This window comes from Rana temporaria, chromosome 10, assembly GCF_905171775.1.
Source record: "Rana temporaria chromosome 10, aRanTem1.1, whole genome shotgun sequence".
NCBI classification, from domain to species: Eukaryota; Metazoa; Chordata; class Amphibia; order Anura; family Ranidae; genus Rana; species Rana temporaria.
In genome coordinates, this window is record NC_053498.1 from 146,470,700 (window position 1) to 146,484,071 (window position 13,372).

Here is a 13,372-nt window from a genome sequence, read left to right on the forward strand (position 1 = left end):
TTTACACTCTCCAGCTTTAGTAAATCAACCTCAGCGTCTACGTAGTCAGTGTGTAGCACGCTACAATGTTACAATATATACTTAGCGTGCGGCATGCTACAATGTATACTTACTCTGTGTACAGCACGCTACAATGTAATGAAGTTGATTTACTAAAACTGGAGAGTGCAAAAAATCTGGTGCAGCTTCTGCATGGGAGCCAAACAGCTTCTAAACTTCAGCTTCTTCAATTGCGCTTTGACAATAAAACCTGGAAGCCGATTGGTTACTATGCAAAGCTGCGCCATCTTTTACACTCTCCAGCTTTAGTAAATCAAACTCATCTACTCATTCAGTGTGCGTCATGCTACAGCGTATACTTATTCAGTGTGCGGCACGCTACAGCGTATACTTATTCAGTGTGCGGCACGCTACAGCGTATACTTATTCAGTGTGCGGCACGCTACAATATATACTTATTCAGTGTGCGGCACGCTACAGCGTAAACTTATTCAGTGCGCGGCACGCTACAGCGTATACTTATTCATTGTGCGGCACGCTACACCGTATACTTATTCAGTGTGCGGCACGCTACAGCGTATACTTATTCAGTGTGCGGCACGCTACAGCGTATACTTATTCAGTGTGCGGCACGCTACAATATATACTTATTCAGTGTGCGGCACGCTACAGCGTAAACTTATTCAGTGCGCGGCACGCTACAGCGTATACTTATTCATTGTGCGGCACGCTACACCGTATACTTATTCAGTGTGCGGCACGCTACAGCGTATACTTATTCAGTGTGCGGCACGCTACAGCGTATACTTATTCAGAGTGCAGCACGCTACAGTGTAATACTTATTCAGTGTGCAGCAGGATACAATGGGGGTTATTTACGAAAGGCAAATCCACTTTGCACTACAAGTGCACTTTGGAAGTGCAGTCCCTGTAGATCTGAGGGTGACATGCAAGGAAAACCAAAAAAACAGCATTTTAGCTTGTACATGATTGGACGTTAAAATCAACAGGGCTTCCCCTCATTTCAGATCTTCCCCCTCAGATCTACAGCGACTGCTCTTCCAAGTGCACTTGTAGCGCAAAGTGGAATTGCCTTTCGTAAATAACCCCCCAAATGTGTGCAATGGGGTTGATTTACTGAAACTGGAGAGTGAAAAAAAAATCTGGTGCAGCTTCTGCATGGGAGCCAAACGGCTTCTAAACTTCAGCTTCTTCAATTAAGCTTAAAACCTGGAAGTTGATTGGTTACTGTGCCAAGCTGCGCCATCTTTTACACTCTCCAGGTTTAGTAAATCAACCTCAGCATCTACGTAGTCAGTGTGTAGCACGCTACAATGTATACCTGGCGTGTGCGGCATGCTACAATGTATACCTGGCGTGTGCGGCATGCTATACTTATTCTGTGTACAGCACGCTACAATGTAATGGAGTTGATTTACTAAAACTGGAGAGTGAAAAAATCTGGTGCAGCTCTGCATGGGAGCCAAACAGCTTCTAACTTCAGCTTCTTCAATTAAGCTTAAAACCTGGAAGTTGATTGGTTACTGTGCCAAGCTGCGCCATCTTTTACACTCTCCGGCTTCAGTAAATCAACCTCAGCGTCTACGTAGTCAGTGTGCAGCACGCTACAATGTATACCTGGCGTGCGGCATGCTACAATGTATACCTGGGGTGCGGCATGCTACAATGTATACCTGGCGTGCGGCATGCTACACTGTATACCTGGCGTGCGGCATGCTACACTGTATACCTGGCGTGCGGCATGCTACACTGTATACCTGGCGTGCGGCAAGCTACAATGTATACCTGGCGTGCGGCAAGCTACAATGTATACTTATTCTGTGTACAGCACGCTACAATGTAATGGAGTTGATTTACTAAAACCGGAGAGTGAAAAAATCTGGCGCAGCTTCTGCACGGGAGCCAAACGGCTTCTAACTTAAGCTTCTTCAATTAAGCTTAAAACCTGGAAGTTGATTGGTTACTATGCAAAGCTGCGCCATCTTTTACACTCTCCAGCTTTAGTAAATCAATCTCACTGTCTACGTAGTCAGTGTGCAGAATGCTACAATGTATATAAAAAGTATATCTATTTATTCAGAGTGCAGCACGCTACAATGTATAGAATGTCTACTTATTCTGTGTGCAGCATGCTACAATGTATATAATGTCTACGTAGTCTGTGTGTAGCACGCTACAATGTATATCTATTTATTCATAGTGCAGCATGCTACAATGTATATAATATCTACGTATTCAGTGTGCAGCATGCTACAATGTATATCTATTTATTCAGTGTGCAGAATGCTACAATGTATATAATGTCTACGTAGTCAGTGTGCAGCATGCTACAATGTATATAATGTCTACTTATTCTGTGTGCAGCATGCTACAATGTATATAATGTCTACTTATTCTGTGTGCAGCATGCTACAATGTATATAATGTCTACTTATTCTGTGTGCAGCATGCTACAATGTATATAATGTCTACTTATTCTGTGTGCAGCATGCTACAATGTATATAATATCTACGTATTCAGTGTGCAGCATGCTACAATGTATATCTAGTTATTCAGAGTACAGAATGCTACAATGTATCTAATGTATATCTAGTTATTCAGAGTACAGAATGCTACAATGTATATAAACATCCTGAACTAGTCACCTGCTGAGCCGCTTTTTCAGAAAAAGTCTATTCCCCCTCCAATGCCCAAAGAAAAAAATGTCCTTTAGAAACCACCGTCGGGACCCTCAAGTAACACTCAACACCGACTATCCAAGGTCCCCCCCCCCCCCCCCTGCTTTTGCAAGAAGCCCCGACACCGCCGTGCGAACCAAATAAATGCAACAAGAGATAAGACCGGAGAACATTCAGTGTCCTTAAACAAACCGACACGGTCTCAGCATTTATCTTGCTATTTTTATTTTAAAATTACAAATCATTTTTATTTTTTGGTCCAACAAACAAAAAAACAAAAAAAACAAACACAACAGCTTAACACTTTACTAATCCTATAAGAAAAAAACAAAATGCACCTTTTATGGGGGAGCAACACAAAAATAAAAAAGGAGAGGTCTGGCCGATCGGAAATAGTGAATTCATTTAACGTGGCAATTAAAATATACTTTGTGGTATTTGAAGTTAAAATGCTAATGTGCCATTTTTCTGAAAAAGACGGAGCATTTGGGATTGGAGGGGGGGATATAAAAAAAAAAAAAAAGGAGAAAAAAAAACGCTCAGCATGTCTATGGTGGAAGCGTCTTGATAGTGCATCACTACCCCCTTGTGGATTTGAAATATATTAAGTGTTACCTAAGATGATCGAATTACCTAATTTTTTTTTTTTTTTTTAATCACACTGAGTGCAATTTTATTTTACAATGTTATTATTTATTAAACACGCGCGCTAATGTTTTACCGCAAAATTGCCACAATTAATACCGGCTGAAAGAGAAAACTAATCACCGACGGGGGGGGGGGGGGGTAACCAATTATAGACGGAGATTTGGAACGCACAGGAAGATCAACATTAAAAAAAAAAAAAAATAAAATGGAATTTTCCCACCGATCACATAGGTAGAGAGGATAGACCCCCCCCCCATGCCATGCATGCCCACCAGCGTTACACATATGTCGCATCTCTAAAAATTCAAGCGTACATTCGGCATTTTAGACATGGATGTTGTTTTTGTTTTGTTTTTTTATCACTCTACGCAACACGAACGCCTCAAATAAAAGACAACAATGAAAACAAATACAGTCTTAACATCCCCCCCCCCCTCCTATGAATCAATACACTATGGTGCTGCCATGTGCTGTGGCGTGCAATGTAGTAAACTTCATGAGGACGATTTTAAGGAAAAGTTCTGAGTCTGCTTCAACCCGATCTTACTATGGAAACCAATCTAAAACACATGTTCTAATATGGATCAGAATAAGTAACCAAATAACTAGACAAGGGAGGAGGGAGGAGGGGGGGTTGGGTTGGGGGGGTCTCTACACAGTCATGCCGTGTGTGTGTGGGGGGGGGGGGGGGATTAGGTTTCCAAAATGTGGTCTTTCACCATTTACCATACTTTCCGGCTGTCTGACGTCGGCTGCTCAAAGGTCCCTCCACGAGGTTGTTCATCGACATGATGAGGATAAACGGTGGTGGTCTTCCAGAGAGCCAAAAAAATCAATCAGATGTCAGGGGGCCGAAGATTCTATCGAGAAGCCAAGACACCATGCCAGGGCACCCCTCCCTCGAAAAAAAAAAAAAAACAAAGAAGAAAAAAAAAGCCCACAGTTGACGGAGTAAATAATAAAAAAAAAAAAAGGGAGCAGAAGGCAGGTGGGACGTTCGGTGACCTGAGGAAGCTGGTAGCTAGCTGGAGAACCCCCCCTTGACCTTAGCAGCTTGGTAAGCAGGAAAAACCCTGCGACCAGGAAACAGGAAGGGGGGGGTATTGTGTAGTATAGATAAAAGGGGGAGGTAGATATTGACCGGTTGGATTTTGAAGGGGGAAGTGATAGGTGTCCCCAGAATGCTGGCAGATGCCCCCGTCCTCCTCCTCCTCCTTCTCAGGGCGTCCAGTAGGCAATCTTGAGTTGGTGGTGGGGGTGGGGGGGTGACAACAGTGAGTGTCACTGACTTGACCGGAGGAGGTGACCCCGGGATATAAACACCACCTCCTGCACTTGAGAGTAGTAGATAAAAGAAGCCTGAGCTAGTGAAAGGGTAAGAGGGGAGGGGGCGGGTTGTCACTGGTTGGGTAAAAAAATCGAGTCCCTCTTGAGTTCGTCGGAGACCCCTTCCGTCTGCTGAGTGGGGAAGCCCAGGATGGTGAGGACCCCCCGCTCTTCTCCTCGGGGGGTGGGGGTGTCAGAAGGGAAGCAAGAGGGAGGACTGAAGGTTAGGGATGAGCAGCAAGAAAAGCCTGGACAGGTGAGCCCAGGATGACGAAGACTTCCTTCCTCTTCTCGGCAAGGAAAGTCTGGACTAGCAGCAGCTTCAGGTAAACCCAAGAAGACGGCAGATCCTCCTCGGCTGGCTGGAGAACCCCTCCTCTCTTTCAGATGTCTAGAGATGGTGGGCAGGTGACCCCAGAAAAAAAACAGAGACCCCCCTCCTCTCTTCTGGCTGGTCAGCAGGACAGGCTGAGCTGGAAGGAAGGGGTCAGTGATGGTGGAAAGGTGATGATGGTGACCCCCACCCACCTCCTCTCCTTAGAAGGCTATAGATGGTGAACAGGTGATGATGGAAACCCTCGTCTCTCCTCACAGGGCTACTGATGGGGAGCAGGTGGATGAAGAAGACCCTCCTCTTGTCTATAGATGGTAGACAGGTGACAAAAGACCCCTCTCCTGTCCTCAGATGGTGACCTTAGGGTGATGAGGACCCCATCCTCTTCTCAGATATCTATAGAAGATAGACAGGTGACCCTCTTTTCAGATGTCTATAGATGAAGGGATGGGTGACCCCAGGATGATAGTGACCCCCCCTCCTCAGAAGACTATATACAATGGACAGGTGGACCCCAGGACAATGTTGACCTCCCTTATATCCTGAGATATCTATAGATAGCAGACAGGTGACCCCCCTCCTCTTCTGATAGTTCTGTAGAAGAAGTACCAGGTGCCCCCCAGGGTGACGAGGTCCCCCTCGTGTCCTCAAATGAATATAAATGGTGGACAAGATAAAGACCCCCGTCTTCTTAGATGTCTATAGGAGACCCCAGAACAATGGTGACCCCCTTTCCTCGTCTCCGATTTCTATAAATGAAGAGGTAGATGACCCCAGAGTGATGGTGACCCTCGTCTTCTCCTCAGGAGGTCTATAGATGAAGGGGCAGGTGAACCCAGAGTGATGGTGACCCTCGTCTTCTCCTCAGAGGTCTATAGATGAACCCAGAGTGATGGTGACCCTCGTCTTCTCCTCAGATGTCTATAGATGAAGGGGCAGGTGAACCCAAAGTGATGGTGACCCCTTCCTCTCCTCGGGACAGACAAAAAAAATAAAGATGGGGGAAACAGGTGACCCCAAGTTGGAGGATGTCCCTTCCTCAGATGTCTATAGATGGGGGGGGAGCAGGAGACACAAGGGTGATGGAAGGAGTTCCTCTCGTCAGAATGGTGACCCCCTCCAGGTGTCTGTGCCCAGGTTGGAGAGGAGGGTGACCACCTCTTCTCTTCTCCTCGGGGTGATGGTGACCCCGGGCGTCTGTGCCCAGGTTGGAGAGGTGATGGAAGGAGCTCTTTTCCTCAGGATGGTGACCCCAGGGTGATAGTGACCCTTCTCCTCAGGATGGTGACCACCTCTTCTCCTCAGGATGGTGACCACCTCTTCTCTTCTCCTCAGGATGGTGACCCCGGGTGATAGTGACCCTTCTCCTCAGGACGGTGACCACCTCTTCTGTTCTCCTCAGGATGGTGACCACCTCTTCTCTTCTCCTCAGGATGATGGTGACCCCGGGTGTCTGTGCCCAGGTTGGAGGGGTGGTGGAAGGAGCTCTTTTCCTCAGGATGGTGACCCCGGGTGATAGTAACCCTTCTCCTCAGGATGGTGCCCACCTCCTCTCTTCTCCTCAGGACGGTGACCACCTCTTCTGTTCTCCTCAGGGTGATGGTGACCCCGGGTGTCTGTGCCCAGGTTGGAGGGGTGGTGGAAGCTCTGCCCCCTTGTTTCTTGTCAGGGTGATGGTGACCCCTCTCTTCTCCTCAGGGTGATGGTGACCCCCCGTGTTGTCCTGCCAGGGTGATGGTACCCCCCTCCTCCTCCTCCTCGTGTGATGGTGACCCGGGAGGGGGTGTCAGTGTCTCCTCTCCTCCAGTGTGTGAAGTAAAGTGAGCCCACTCCTCCTCTCCTCAGCTCTCCTCTCCGCCTGCCTCCTCCTCCTCTCCTTCCTCCTCCTCTTTCTCCCCGCCGCCCCTCTCCTCTCCGCCCGCCGGTCTCTCCCCCCCTCACACTCACACACACACACACCCAGCCCGGGACACACACACACACAGCCGCGGCTCCTCTCCCCCTCCCCCTCGGTCGGCGGCTCCTTTCTTTTCTTTTTTTTTTTTACCTTCCGGCTTGTTCTCGGCAGCCATTTCCCCTCCGCGCGCCACATCCTCCTCCTCGCGACCGGTTCCAAGAGAGAGAGAGCGCGCGCCCCCTGTGCGCTGGCGGCGGCGGCGGAGGGAGCAGGAGAGCAGAGGGAGGAGGGAAAGGGGGGGAGGAGGAACGCGCGCGCGGGCACGCGAGGACAGGCCTGGGAAAAAAGGGGCGGCGACGGAGTAAAACTCGGCCGCGCCCCCTCCGCCTCCAACCACGTGACGGAGGGGCGTCCCGCCTTCCACCAACGGCACGCGGGCCTGCTGACAGCGTGGCGCGCTATTGGCTATTGGGAAAGGACGACGCCCCTTTCAACCCCCTAAACAAACGCGGCGATTGGCCGGAGCTGCCAGTAGCGTCGGAGCGAGGCGGGGAAAGGTTGCGCCGAGGCGGCTGCGATTGGACGTTAAGGGGTGAAGAGGCGTGGCTAGCAAAGGGCCAGGGGGAGGAGAGCGTCGGGGCGGGAGGGGCCAGGGCTCGTCATGGCCGCGCCCCCCATCCTGCTAGTGCTGTCACACGTGAAGCTCTGCGAGGTCGGGATGTCCCCGCTGTCCCTGACAGTGCGCGCTCACGCCGGGCGGGGCCGCGGAGTCGGGCCATGTGCGCCGCGGCTACGGCGTGTGTGTGACCTCAGGAGGCGGCGGTGTGTTGTCACCTCCTGTGCCCTGCCTCGATTGGACGGCACTCAACTCCTCACCAGCCACTCAGCGGCCTCTTCTATGCAAGAATGATACAAAAGAGAAAGAGAGGCAATTTTCAGCTTAACCCCTGCGTTGCCTTTTTAAAAGAAAATATTTTTTAGGTCTGAAGATTACATAAAAACATATATTTTTTTAAATATATTTTTATTAAATTTTTTACTAAAGGGACAATTTTTTTTATTTTTTTTAGAGGTCCCCAGGGGCCCGGAGGCCCTGGATGGCAACCCCCCCCCCCCTTTTTTTTTTTTTTTTTTAATTAAAAATAAAATGTTAATATATTTTTATTTTATTTTTTATTAAAGGGACAATTTTTTTTATATTATTTTCTTTCTTTTTTATATATATTTTCTTAAAGGGATCAGAGGCATGGGCCCCCGGAGCAGAGAACCGGGGGGGGGGGTGCTGCCGCCGCCTGAAATTGAGAAGGGGGGGGGGGGCTCTTTACAAAAACAATAAGAATTAAAGAAGAAGAATATATATATATAAAAAAGGGGGGGTAGCCACCCGGGGCCCTGGGGACCTCTCGCCCCTTTAATAAAAAATATCTATAAAAAATATATATAAAAAAAAGGGGGGTTGCCATCTGGGGCCCTGGGAACCTCTGGGCCCTTTAATAATTTTTTTTTTATATATATATAAAGAGATTACAAAAAAAGGGGGGTTGCCATCCGAGACCTCTGGGCCCTTTAATAAAAAAAAATATAAACAAAAATAAACATTTATAAAAAAAAAAGGGGGGGGGTTTGCCACATGGGGCCCTGAGGACCTCTGAGCCCTTTAAGAAAAATATATAAAAAAAAAGAAAGAAAATAATATAAAAAAAATTGTCCCTTTAATAAAAAATAAAATAAAAATATATTAACATTTTTTTTTTATTAAAAATAAATAAAAAAAAGGGGGGGTTGCCATCCGAGACCTCTGGGCCCTTTAATTTAATAATAAATAAAAACCCCTGGGCCCTTTAATAAAAAATAAATTAACAAAATGTATGAAAAAAATAAAATAAACATTTTTTTTATTAAAAATAAATAAAAAAAAGGGGGGGTTGCCATCCGAGACCTCTGGGCCCTTTAATTTAATAATAAATAAAAACCCCTGGGCCCTTTAATAAAAAATAAATAAAAATATAAACAAAAATAAAAAAATAAACATTTATAAAAAAAAATTAAAAACTATTTTTTTTATATTATTTTATTTCTTTTTTTTTCTTTTTCTTTCTTTTTTTTATATATTTTTCTTAAAGGGCTCAGAGGTCCTCAGGGCCCCATGTGGCAAACTGTCACATGGGGCCCTGAGGACCTCTGAGCCCTTTAAGAAAAATATATAAAAAAAGAAAGAAAAAAAAGAAATAAAATAATATAAAAAAAATTGCCCCTTTAATAAAAAATAAAATAAAAATATATTAACATTTTTTTTTAATTAAAAATAAATAAAAAAAAGGGGGGTTGCCATCCGAGATCTGGGCCCTTTAATTTAATAATAAATAGAAACCCCTGGGCCCTTTAATAAAAAATAAATTAACAAAATGTATAAAAAAAATAAACATTCATAAAAAAAAGAGAGGGGGTTGCCTCTGGGCCCCTTAATAAAAAAAAATATATACATATATATATATATATATATATATATATATATATATATATAAACAAAAATAAAAAAATAAACATTTATAAAAAAAAAAAAAAAAAAACAATTTTCTTTTATATTATTTTATTTCTTTTTTTTCTTTTTCTTTCTTTTTTTTATATATATTTCTTAAAGGGCTCAGAGGTCCTCAGGGCCCCATGTGGCAAACCGTCACATGGGGCCCTGAAGACCTCTGAGCCCTTTAAGAAAAATAAATAAAAAAAAGAAAGAAAATAATATAAAAAAAATTGCCCCTTTAATAAAAAATAAAATAAAAATATATTAACATTTTTTTTTTTATTAAAAAAAAAAAAAAAAAAAGGGGGGTTGCCATCTGAGACCTCTGGGCCCTTTAATTTAATAATAAATAGAAACCCCTGGGCCCTTTAATAAAAAATAAATTAACAAAATGTATAAATAAAATAAACATTCATAAAAAGAGGGGGGTTGCCTCTGGGCCCTTTAATAAATATATATATATATATATATATATATATATATATATATATATATATATATATATATATATATATATAAACAAAAAAATAAACATTTATATAAAAAAAAGCAATTTTTTTTATATTATTTTCTTTCTTTTTTTTCTTTTTCTTTCTTTTTTTTATATATTTTTCTTAAAGGGCTCAGAGGTCCTCAGGGCCCCATGTGGCAAACCATCACATGGGGCCCTGAGGACCTCTGAGCCCTTCAAGAAAAATATATAAAGAAAGAAAGGAAATAATATAAAAAAAAATTGTCCCTTTAATAAAAAATTAAATAAAAATATATTATTTTTTTTTTTTTATTAAAAATAAATAAAAAAAGGGGGGTTGCCATTCGGGGTCCTGGGGACCTCCGGACCTCTAAAAAAAATAAAAAAATTGTCCCTTTAATAAAAAATTAAATACAAATATATTAAAAAATATATATATTTTTTTATAAAAAAAAGGGGGGGGGTTGCCATCTGGGGACCTCCGGGCCCCTTACAGGTGTACTGCCTGTACCCCCCTGATGGCGGCCCTGCATAAAACCCCCCAAACATGAAAGAGTGGAAGTTCCAAGTTTTTATGGCTAATATTATAAGCGCAACAGTTTACGAAATGCAAAAGTTCAATATAAAATACACTAAAGTAAATTTTAGGGCACAGAAACAATAACAATTGCTAATTTTTATGGTAAAATATAAAAGATGAGATTGTGCCAAGTAAATAGACACCCGACACGCCAAGGCTCAACAATGGAGCGCGCCTGTGAAACGGCGGCTGACCCCTATATTTTCCATAAGGGGGCGCCACTTGCCGAACACCTCACTGGGAATATACGTCAGTGTTTTGACATTTACCCCCTCAATACCGGGCACTTCCACCCCTTCCTGCCCAGGCCAATCCTCATCTTTCAGCGCTGTTGCACTTTGAATGACAATTGCGCGGTCGTGCTGCACTGTACACATATGACATTTTTATCATTCTTTTTTCTTCACACAAATAGAGGTTTCTTGTGGTGATATGTAATCACTGCTGGGGGGGGGGGGGTTGTTATTTTCTAATAAAAAATTAACATTTTGAAAAAAAAAAATTCTGTTATAACATTTGTAAATAAGTAATGTTTCTCCTTCACTGATAGGCAGCACTGATGGGCACTGATAGGTGACACTGATGGGCAGCCTTTATGGTCACTGATAGGCAGCACTGATGGGCACTGATAGGCCACACTTATGGGCACTAATAGACACTGATGGCACTGATAGGTGGCACTAATGGGCATCCTTTATGGTCACTGATGGAAACTGATAGGCTGCACTGATGGGCACTGATTGGTGGCACTAATGGGCAGCCTTTATGGTCACTGATAGGTGGCACTGCTGGGCAATGATAGGTGGCATTGATGGGCTTCGGGTAGGTGACACTGATGGGCAGCCTTTATGGTCACTGATGGGCACAAATAGGCCGCACTTATGGAAACTAATAGGTGGCACTGATAGGTGACACTGATGGGCACTGATAGGTGGCACTAATGGGCAGCCTTTATGGTCACTGATGGGCACTGATAGGCTGTACTTATGGGCACTTATAGGTGGCACTGATGGGCAGCCTTTATGGGCACTGGTAGGTGGCACTGATTGATGGGCACTGATAGGCTGCACTGATGGGCACTGATGGACACTAATAGAAGGCATTAATGGGCACTGATAGACCGCACTCAGGGGCAGTCTTTATGGGCACTGATAGGCGGCATTGATGGGCACTGATGTGCAGCCTTTATAGACACTATCTGGCGGCACTGATGGGCAATGATAGATGGCACTGATAGGCAGAATTTAGGGGCACTGATAGGCCGAAACTGATGGGCCATGATAGGTGGCACTGAGGGGCACGGATAGGTGGCATTAATGGGCACTAATAGACGGCACTGATAGGCAGCCTTTATGGGCACTGGTGGGGTCAATGATGGGCACTCATGGGTGCAATAATAGACACTGATAGACGGGACTGACAGGCATCACTGATGGGCACTGTTTGGCATCACAGGTGCGCACTAGCAGGCATCTCTGATGGGGCTGCACTGATAATCAATGCAGACCCCCCTGTCAGCATGAATAGAGGAATGCCGATGGGTAAGCCCTGCCATTTAGTTCAGGGAGAACTGCTTTCCCAGTGTGATCAGTAGGGGAGTTCTGAAGAATAAAGTAAGTGTCTAGGGTGATACAGGGGCAGGAGAGGATCCCAATCCTGAGACTGGAGAAGCTTCCATCAATGGGGCAGGAGATGCTCCCAACCTTGAGACTGGTGAACATTGCACAGTGGAACCTCGGATTACGAGTATAATCCGTTCCAGGAGAATGCGCGTAATCCAAAGCACTCGCATAAAGTGAGTTTCCCCATTAAAGTCAATGGAAACTAAAAAAAAAATTGTTACGCATTGACTTCAATGGCATGCAATACCACATGCGGGCAGAGGCGGGGGGGGCGCCAAAGAGCCTCGGAAACAGCCGGAAAGGCTGAGGACAGCTCAGCTGACCTTGGCAAACCTCGGAAAAGCTCGAGAATGTAGTATTTCCGAGTCTTTCCGAACGACAACGATCGGCGCCGTTTGGCTCTGCTCGGTTCCGGAGCCTCTGCCTGAGAGTTGGAAGCATCTCCTTCTTCAGGTTTTCTAAGGGTTAGGCGTTTCTCTGGCATCAGAGTGGGAGCCTCTTTTGGTTCAGAGCTGGGTTTTGCACTTTTCTCATGGTTGGGAGCTTCTGCAGCCTCAGAATTATGAGCTTCTCCTGTTTCAGAGTTGGGATCCTCTTCTGCTTCAGGATTAGAAGCCTCATCTGCTTGAGGGTTAGGAGCTTCTCCTGCTTCAGGGTAGGAAGTCTCTCCTGCCTCAGGATTGGGAACCTCCCCTGCCTCAGAGTTTGGATCCTTTTCTGCTTCAGGATTAGAAGCCTCATCTGCTTGAAGGTTTAGGAGCTTCTCCTGCCTCAGGATTGGGAACCTCCCCTGCCTCAGAGTTGGGATCCTCTTCTGCTTCAGGATTAGAAACCTCATCTGCTTGAGGGTTAGAAGCTTCTCCTGCTTCTTGGTAGGAAGTCTCTCCTGCCTCAGGATTGGGAACCTCCCCTGCCTCAGAGTTGGGATCCTCTTCTGCTTCAGTATTAGAAGCCTCGTCTGCTTGAGGGTTTAGGAGCTTCTCCTGCTTGGGGGTAGGAAGTCTCTCCTGCCTCAGGATTGGGAACCTCCCCTGCCTCAGAGTTTGGATCCTCTTCTGCTTCAGGATTAGAAGCCTCATCTGCTTGAGGGTTGGAAGCTTCTCCTGCTTCTTGGTAGGAAGTCTCTCCTGCCTCAGGATTGGGAACCTCCCCTGCCTCAGAGTTGGGATCCTCTTCTGCTTCAGTATTAGAAGCCTCGTCTGCTTGAGGGTTTAGGAGCTTCTCCTGCTTGGGGGTAGGAAGTCTCTCCTGCCTCAGGATTGGGAACCT

At 45.2% G+C, this 13,372-nt stretch overlaps 1 protein-coding gene across 8 annotated transcripts in view; it reads right to left on the reverse strand.

Moving 5' to 3' along the window:
- The window catches only part of CAMTA1 (calmodulin binding transcription activator 1), a 1,702,014-nt gene extending 1,694,743 nt beyond the window's left edge, over positions 1-7,271 (reverse strand). For 6 of the 8 annotated variants that reach the window (XM_040326491.1, XM_040326488.1, XM_040326493.1 and 3 more), the window contains exon 1: positions 4,075-6,842. In XM_040326491.1, the coding sequence (XP_040182425.1) occupies positions 4,075-4,138 (64 nt within the window). In that variant the 5' untranslated portion in view covers positions 4,139-6,842. Of the gene's footprint in view, positions 1-4,074; positions 6,844-7,055 lie in introns of those variants that run through there. The other 2 variants (XM_040326489.1, XM_040326487.1) reach the window with 2 other exon arrangements.
- Between the last annotated feature and the right edge of the window lie 6,101 nt (positions 7,272-13,372).